The sequence below is a fragment of the Sminthopsis crassicaudata genome, chromosome 3 (genome assembly GCF_048593235.1).
Source record: "Sminthopsis crassicaudata isolate SCR6 chromosome 3, ASM4859323v1, whole genome shotgun sequence".
Classification (NCBI taxonomy): Eukaryota; Metazoa; Chordata; class Mammalia; order Dasyuromorphia; family Dasyuridae; genus Sminthopsis; species Sminthopsis crassicaudata.
This window is the reverse complement of record NC_133619.1, coordinates 563,773,053-563,782,484: the sequence shown is the minus strand read 5'-3', so window position 1 is coordinate 563,782,484 and position 9,432 is coordinate 563,773,053. Positions and strand designations below refer to the sequence as shown.

Genomic DNA, 9,432 nt, shown 5'->3' with positions numbered 1-9,432 from the left:
GATTAAGAACATTAAAGAACTGTTCTATTCTTTTCCTCTTGATTTTTGTTTGTATTTTGGCTTCCATTATATTGATTTGACAGTGTGTTTTAGCCATGGGCATCACACATGGGGATCACAGAGATGGCCCTAATTATGAACATGGGTTCCTTGCGCTAAATGACCATGGAGGAGGATTTCTCATCTCACATTCTGTGATTCTCCATAACTGGACTGAAGGGAGAGATGCAGAGGATTCTTGGAGAGACTTGGAAGTGATTGGGTATGGCAGGGTAAAGGAGAGAAGGTACTTATGGATCCTTGTGTTTACATGGGGCTCTTGCACAAATCAGATTGTAAAATTCATTGATCTGAAGCTCCCTGTTTTCAGAGGCTTCTTCCTAAAAAACAGGGGAACCATCAGGATGGTGAAATCCATCCATACAAAGGAGTCAACTAAAAGTGTGAACTTTGAGGTCCTCAGGGCTCTGTCAACTGGGAAGAGTTAACAAGTAGAACTTCAGAATTCTGGGACAGGGGAATTCACACCTTGCCAGGGAGGCTCTAGAGGGGTGGGGCTACCTGCTATAAAAGGAGAGCCTTCTTCTGCTCAGAAGCACTGCTTTGAATAGAAGTGAAGGCTCTTCATCTCAGCTGCTGCAGAACAGAAGCAAGTGGAGACAGGAGAATGGCTGCTGCTGCTGTGGAAATGCTGCAGCAATTGCAGAACCAGATCACGTGTCCCATCTGTTGGAAGTACTTCTGTGAGCCAGTCACCATCGGGTGTGGGCACAGCTTTTGCCGAGCATGTCTCCCAAGCTCAGCAGCTACAGCTTTCTCTTGCCCTGAATGCAGGCAAGTGTCTCAGGTCAGAGAATCACCTTTGTGTATCAATGGGCGCCTGCTAGAGCTAACTGAACTGGGGAAACAGCTCAGCTCCCAGCTGTTGCAGAGTGCTGAAGGACAGAGGCGCTGTGCCACTCACCAGCAAGTCTTGGAGTTCTTCTGTGAAGACGACCAGACGTTGCTATGTGTCAGATGTTGCCAAACCCCAGAGCACAGGGCTCACAGGCACTGTCCTGTAGAAGAAGCTGCTCCCAATGTCAGGAAGAAGCTGAAGCACCTTCAAAGTTGCTTGGAGAAGCACTTTGAGGAAGCAAAGAAACTTCTTGCTAGTCCCGGACCTCTTGTGAACTGGCACAAGATGATTACAGAAGAATTCTACAAAATGTACAACCTGCACTTATTCAAGGAATGCCCTTTTGCTAGGATTGAGGAAGAAGAAAGAAGTGAGAAGGACAGACTTTCCCAGCAAATGAGAACCCTTCAGGACCTCATGCTAGATCTCCAGGAAGCAGAGGGCCAAGCCAATGTGGATCTGCTCCGGGATGTCAAGCAGTTGCTGGAAAGGAGCGAGTCAGTGTTGTCCCAAAGGGCCAAGGCGCTCATCCCGGAGCTCAGAGTGTGTCCCGTCCCTGGCATGATAGAGATGCTCAACCGCTTCAGAGTGCACATCAGGTTGGATCCTGCATCAGCCAGTCCTTGCCTGATTGTGGCTGAGGATCTGAGGAGTGTAAGAGCTGGAGAAGGCTGGCCGGTGGACACCCACCCTGATGATGACGGGCATCTTCACATGGTCCTTGCTGAGCAGGCCTTCAGCTCAGGGAGACAATACTGGGAGGTGGATGTGACAGGATTACCTCAGTGGATGCTGGGGATCCACACCCCCTGCTTGAAGAGACAAAGTGGTGGCAGCAAGACCCATTGTCCCTCTGTGTTCTTTCTGAGATGTGTCAGGAAGGAAGAGGATTACTTTTTGCAATCCTACCCTGGATCGCTGGACCACAGACTGAAAAGCCCTATTCCCAGGGTAGGACTCTACCTAGAATACCGTACTGGCATTCTGGCCTTTTACAATGTTCTGCAGAGTTCTCTTATTTATCAGTTACCTGATATTTCCTTTGTAGCCCCTGTTAGACCCATGTTTTCTCCTGGCCCCCCACTTCCAGGAACAAAGCCTGCTCCCATGATTCTCTGTGCACTGGATTCTCATCTTTGTTCTTGCTGCTATTCGTCTCTCTGAGCATTCCAACAAGGAGGAATTCTCAGCCCACCACTAGGCTCCCCGGCTGGTGTTTTTCCATTTCCAAACTTCCCCTGCAAGACAAGGAGGATCACCAACTTGTAGATGGCTTGCCTTTCACCCTGCAAGCTGAAGAGGAAGAGGCAGTGGATTCTGCTTATGAAATTTCAAAACATAGCAATTCTTTTTCAGCAGTTAAAAAAAAATAACAACACACATGAGCACTGTGGCTTTCATAGTCTTCCTAGAATTTCTCAAAGTTCTTCAAAAGCCATGGATTTCAAGCTATTTCACTCCTATGTCACTTGAATTACTGTTAACTTATCTTTTACTCCATTCAATAAAAATGTGAAATGAATTCTAACTTTTGGTGTGCTTCTTTGTATCTTTCTTGTTGTGCATTTCTTTCCTTTGTGTCAAGCTCTTTGTTTCCTCATTTGGGGTTTTCTTGGCAAAGTTGTTTGTTACAATGAATTTAACTTTGCTAAAATTATCTTTATCTCTTCAAGGAATCTAAAGAATTTTAAGGAATCTTGGTTTCTCTCTGCTCCTTGGCTCTGTCCCTTCCATTAATTGTTTTTTAATTGACCTCATACATTATAAAAATTCAACTCATATTACTGTTGCCACCCTAAACAACTTTGGGGTCTGATGGACTGCAGAAAACTAACGTGAGAAGGAAATCAGTGCCAATATGGATTACTTCAGTAATTACGGGAAAAAAAAAAAAAAAAAAAAACCAAGGTCCTTCTTTAATGTCAGCAATGCCAGTAAATCTTGCTCACAAATTACGATTTGTTGAAGAATTTGTCAATTCATAAGTCCTACTGACAAGCTGGAAAGTGTTGTTTTCTACCTTCGTCCATTTGACTGGATATCTTATGGATCAGAATAAAAATTAGAATTTAAAATTTTATTCCCGTTCAAATGACAGGCTGTTGATGAATAGGTGTTTTCGACCAAAATAAAGACTAAAACAAAAAACATCAAAGAATAAGGTAAAAAAAAAAAATCAGTTACACAAACATATTGGGAGTAATTTTTTATTTGGGACAAGAACCTGAAATCAAAAGGGGTATGTATCATTTAGGGAATGACTATGCACATTATGGTCTCAAGATGCAATAGAATGCACTTGAAATATAGAAACAAAATGATGAAAAGAAGCGTTTCAGCAAATCATGAGAAGTCTTCCCATTTGGGCACCTGTATAAGTTAAGAAATATGCATCACTTTTTGAATCTTCTGTACTTTCATTGCTTCTCTGACTCCTAGAGATCAGTCCTTTATAAGGCAAAAGTAAAAGGGGAAGTATAGGTAGAAGAGGCATATAGGGAAGTGGTCTCTTCATAGAAGTTAAGCAATATGGTGATGTCATATTTTGGTGAATAAAATTACAACAAACACAAATTTTTCTGCAGGACAAGGCATTTTTATAATTTTATAACAGTCATGTGTAAACTATTAGTAAGATGGGTGACATAGGTAGGCAAAAATTTCCAGTATGTAAAGGGCTGAAACTCTTGAGTCAATGCACTGAGGTTGGACTATCAACCACCTGAGGCTAATTACTAAGTGGACAATACTCTATAAGAATATGCTTGCAAAATGGCCCTTCCCACTATCCTGTGCTGGCCCAATTGTTCAGTGTATACAGAGAATTGTGGAGGGATTAGGAGGTACAGTGGCACTAGCCAGACTCATCCTGGGCAGCAGACTAGGAGGTGAGGTCTCTGAGATCCTACTCGGCCATTCCCTTCACTTCTACTTCTAAAGACCAAGAATAAAGACTTTTCTTATCCTGACTCCAGCTGATTCTAAGGTATCCAGGGTGATAAAGTGGTCTCCACATTAGCATGAACAGTTTATTACTTAGCGTAGCAGTAACAAAACACTGGGTCTTTGACTTCTATCCCTCAATGCATAGGTGCATTCAGGGCCAAGAGGGCTTTCTAAACTTAGGTATGTGTTCTTTCCTTTCATCTGCCATTACAGTATTAGGACCTATTTTATCAAAGATAAAACAATGCTGATTGATAGATTGGCAAATAGTGTGACATTAAAGTTCAGATGATCAAGTCACCCTCTGCGAGTAATGGAATGTTCATTGCTAGCTGGGCTTCAACTGCCTCTAATAAATCTTCCCTGGAAAACATAACCACTCCAAACTCTTGTTTGGTCTTTTCCTTGGAGATCAAGCCACAACCAAATTTCAAAAGGAGAAGCAAGGGTAGTAGAGTTGTCCCCTGGGGAGAGCCCAGAACAAGCTAGATTTGTTTTTTTACTGACTAGTAAACAAAAGTAAGGGTACCCACTTTGAACTGATTAATAAATAGATACTTTGAGGAACTAGACAGGAGAAGTATCCTTTTGAGCTTGCCTAAGAGATGGGGTTTTGGCAAAATAGGGAAGAAAGACGGATTAAAAAGTAATATTAATTATCAAATGATAGAACTCAGTATTGTCTTCAAGATATTATAAACATTACTCCACATTTCTATTACTCTACACTGGAAAAGAGGGTGGAAGAAGTATCTTTTTACAACTCTTTCTTGTATCCAATTTTGGGTTATTGTAAATTAAGCTCACATTTAAATAAAAAATATTCTGATTAGTATTTAAGTTCTTCACAACCTGGTCTCTTTCTGTCTTTTTAATTTTTGTGTTTTTACTTATTTTACATTACTCCCTTCCATGAAGTTCCATTCCAGTGAATCTGTCCTGCTGGCTCTTTTCCATAAAAAAAACCAAAACACATTTTTCCTCTTTGCACAGACTTAACCTTTGGCATAGACATTTCTGGCTTCATGCAAGAAGAAGCTTAGACACTTGAAGTACAAGAGGGGAAAGTTCTTTCCTCTTTTACCATTTGTTATGTTTAGTGGAATAAATGAGTGTAAGATGAAAGGAAAGTTAAGGGACTCTGGCACAGTTAGGCAATGTTTGAGATGTGACATGAATCTAGGTGTTCTTGAAGCAAAAGCCAAATCTCCATATGTGCCATCACACTTTATCTTTCCTTATGTATAATTCTTAAAAAAAAAAAAAACTCTCCATGAATGCTCATCAGCAGAATACTAAGTGTATTCCTTTTCTAGAGTCCCCTCCTCTCTGAATTTCATCTTCTAATTGGAGCAGTTGAAAATGCTAGATTTTTAGAATGTCCTCTCCCTTATATTTGAGAAGACTCCACTATCATCTTTAGTCCTGTCAGCTGATCCTTCTCAGTTTCTTACAAGGCCCAAAGAAGTAGTTTCTGAGTTTGAAAAACCAAACTCTTTTTAATGTAGCTTAAATCTCACTTTCTCCAGTCAATCACTTTAGAATTTAGAATGATTTGCAATGTGGCAAAGAGTGAGTTCTAATTCCCAAATCTTGAGTTTTCAGATTTAACAAAAACAAGATGACTTTCTTTCATTGCTGCTATAAAGTGTATGTCTGCTCTCTTCCACTGATCTACTTTTCTTTAAACAAATCTGATAATTATATCCAAATCATAAAATTTGAAGCCTATTGCTGCTAAACCTCCTTTTATTTATTTTTTTCATTAATAAGATTTTATGCAATGAATGAAGGAGAAAGCAATAAATGTTGGAGAACATGTGGGACAAGAATTCACTATTGGTAGAACTGTGAAGTAACCAACAATTTTGAAAAACAATTTGAAATTTTGCTCAGAATTCTAAACCGTGTATACCCTTTCACCCAGGAATAACACTAATGCCTCTGTTGATTAAATGAAAAGATGGTAAGAGAAAAAGGAAAAGTATCTATATGTTCTGAAATACTTTTATCAGTTCTTTTTGGCAGCACAGGACTGGAAATTGCGGAAAAGTTCATCATTTGGGTAATAGCTGAACAGGTTGTAATGTGTGATTGTGATTCAATACTGCTACTATACAACAAATGATAAGCTCAATGATCTCAGCAAAACATACAAAGAAATAAAGATGCATGAAATGAGGAGAACCAAAAGGACACTGTATACAGTAACAAAATATGGTTTTAAGAAAACATTTACTGACTTTTTGACTATGATAAATTCCAAACTTAACTGCAAAGGATATATAGAGGAATATGTCATCTTCACATAGATAAAGACCTGATAAATAGAATCATGAGAATGGTGTATGTATACACATTCATGGAAACACACACACCCACACCCACACACACACACACCCCAAAAACATATTTGTGCCAAATGTTAGCCATCTCCAGAGTGGGAGAGTGGAAAGAAGAAAAAAGTTAAGGGAAAACAAAACAAAACAAAACAATTACCAGATAACTTTATTATACATTTTAAAGAATTTTTATGTAAATCCTTCCCTTTCCCCCCTTATGTTCAGAATAATTTTTTTTTTAAATACAGTGTGCAAAATTAGCAGATCAGTAAACTCAAACTACACTCTAACTCTCAAATTCACACTGAATATCTAAATTTCTGAATATACCTAAGGCTGAAATTGGAATTCCTCCTTAACTAACTAATTGCCTTCAAAGAACCAAAGAGGGGGCAAGTTGTCTATATACTTCATCATTACTGTTGGATTAAGCCATGCTGCAGCATTTCTTTCTCAATGTAACATTCCTCCTATGGTTTCTTACAAATAGAACCAATTCTAAAATTCAGAAAAGGAAATCAATATTTATAAATAAAAAACTTTTTAATTTTTTTTTAAATGATTCACTCAGGATACTTCCTTTGAATTTCAGCCCCTCTCAACTCAAGGTAGAAATTCACCTACCTGGTTCAGCACAAGATGTAAATTCAATTCATTATTGGATTATCCAGGATTACCTCTCTGCCAAAAGCCTGGTTCTGATACTTCCTGAAATTCACATTTTTGTGATTGCATTAACATTGGGCACCATGGAATTCCTACCTCTGAGAAAATGGCTATCACATATGAGTTTATTCTTGGCTTTGGAGGTCAGGAGAATTCACCCCTTGAAGGAAGGAGGGGCTTCATGAATGTGCTTAGCAGTATATGAAAGGCCTAAGAGGAGACAGACTTAGTGTTTCCTTCACCTGAACACAGAGAGGAAAGGCAGAACAGTGGAAGCTGAAGAAAAGATCCCAAAAGAAAAAAGATAGCTAAGTTTTTTCCATTAAAAACTTCCTTTCTGGGTCAGGAATGCAAAAATGGCCATCACAATATGGCAGGCATTGAGGTTGAGAACTGTAGTTCACCACAATATAATATAAAATTTTGGGAATGAGTCTTCTGAACCCAGCAAATGGAGAAGAGAGAAAGATTTCATGTTCATGGGTTAGGAAACAACATGTCAGAACAAGTGGAGAAAGTCAGCTTGCTAAAATAAAAAGCTTGGTAGGAATCTGGAAGGATTAGTATCTTCTCTTGTCCACTTAGTTATCTGAATTTCTCCCATTATCAGTTTGGGAAATATAGCTTAGAAATTACCATTCTTTAAAGAACGTATTCTTTAAGCCAATGATAATCAAATGAACTCAATGGTAGAACCTCATAACCAATTAATTGTCAAAGTTCAAAAGAGATAGAAAAAATAGACAATGCTGAAAGGTCTGGGAGAAGACAGATGAACTGAGACACTACTGCTGGATGTGTGTCAGGTTGCCCAAGTAGACATTTACAATTATGCCCCCAAATGGATCTAAAGTATCAAGAATCCATAGATTTACATGAAGAAATGTCATAGATGAAAGAGTACAAAGACAGAATATCATCAAATTCAGTCAAATAGTCATCCTATCATTTTTCCTTGTAGTGCAGAATTAGAAAGACCCTTGGTACTATAATTCTGTGATTGCTATAAGAATCCTTGAGAGGATTCATAGACTTCAAGAGGCCTCAAAGATCTCCAAACACTATATATTTTTGGAAAGAGATGTGAAATCAATTAGCCTAAAGAAGCAGAGTACTGGAGTGGATCAGAGGTGAATATTGCTGAGGATGTGAGCAAGGCTACAGTGGATAGATTGCCTGGTTTGGAGTCCAGAAGAGTTCTCATCTGAGTTCAAATGTGGCCCTAGAATCTTACTAGCTTTACAATCCCGGGCAAGTCACTAAAACCTGTTATTTCATCTCCTATAAAATGAGCTAGAGAAGCAAATACCGAAACCACTCGAGTATTTTTGCCAAGGAACTCCAAATGGGGTCAAAAAGAGTTACATATCACTAAAAATGATTGAACGATAAAGAATCCCATTCATCTGGATGAGAGAGTAACTTGGCAACTCCAAAATGATGCAGGCTGTAGCTCCCTTTAAGATTCCTTTTCTAATCTCCAACTTCCTTTGGGACTGACCTTTGATTTACAAGATCTGGTCAAAACCACCCTTTTGTATTCCAAGGGGAGAGATCTGGATCTGAGCCAGTTTGGGCTGTACCCAGCCCCCATTCTAATGATCTGCTCAGGTAACCCAACCCCTATCTGGTGGGTTCTGGCTCTCCAGGAATCCACCTGGAACTCCACGCATAAGCCTCTTCAAGCCAATAAAAGAGCCAAGGGGGAATCATCCCTTGGTAGAGAGTTGAAAGATGTCAGCAATATGCCTTGCATCACAGACTGTCTGTCCCACCACTTTGGTGTATTTCTTCCTCTATCTAATACCTTTTACTAACCAGACTTTAACCTTACTTCCAAACCCTACAACAAACCTCTTATCAATCTAGGCTTTCGGGCCTATCAATTCATTTAAGGGGACTCTTGCCGCCACTAGACCTCATTTAACTTTGTGTCCTTGTGCCGAATGCAAAGGGGTTGCAGGGGAGCACCGTTTGACTCCCTGTACCCCGAACTTGCCACTAGATCTCAATTAATCCTAATTTTATTGAGGTATAGGCCTCATCATTAGGTATATACCTCATCACAAAACTTTAGATCCTTTTGTTGGGGCAGACTGGAGCCATCATGGATTGCCATTTCCTGATCTCTCATTCACAAAATATATTGATTTTCCAAAGTGTGTATGTCAGATAGTAGGATCTCTGATGTCATGACTGGTACACATGCAATAACTCTTGACTAAAAGAAAACAAATCTCTTTAATTTAAAAACACTTGAATTGGTAATTACTTCCTAATTATAATTACTCTTGGGTGCTAAGGAAATAATTTTCCAGGTTTCCTCTTTTTTCCCCTGAAAACAAAACCTTCAGCTCAAATGAACCTCTGCCTAATATCTTTGGCAGTTGCTCCCTCAACCCATTTTCACATTTATGGCTATTCCTCTAAGTATTTGGTAAAGTATATTGGTTTTCAAGTTCTCTTTCCTAGTAGGAAACTCCTTTCAAGAGGGGGATCATGATTCTGTATTGTTCTAAATCACTCAAGACTTTGACAAAACCTAAAGCTTAGTAATCATTGAATAAGTAGTTGATTGAT

At 39.2% G+C, this 9,432-nt stretch overlaps 1 protein-coding gene across 1 annotated transcript; it reads left to right on the top strand.

Moving 5' to 3' along the window:
- The first annotated feature begins 667 nt into the window (after positions 1-667).
- LOC141562398 (E3 ubiquitin-protein ligase TRIM58-like) lies at positions 668-2,009 on the top strand. Its single transcript, XM_074302439.1, has 2 exons — positions 668-1,849; positions 1,989-2,009. The coding sequence occupies exons 1-2, from the start codon at positions 668-670 to the stop codon at positions 2,007-2,009; spliced, it is 1,203 nt and encodes a 400-aa protein (XP_074158540.1).
- The last annotated feature ends 7,423 nt before the right edge of the window (positions 2,010-9,432 follow it).

What these genes read in the sequence shown, in the direction of transcription:
- LOC141562398 (XM_074302439.1), top strand. Translation starts at nt 668, where the DNA reads ATGGCTGCTGCTGCTGTGGAAATGCTGCAGCAATTGCAGAACCAGATC. An exon ending in TGAAAAGCCCTATTCCCAGG is followed by an intron (nt 1,850 to 1,988) that starts GTAGGACTCTAC and finishes CCCCACTTCCAG; the next exon opens with GAACAAAGCCTGCTCCCATG.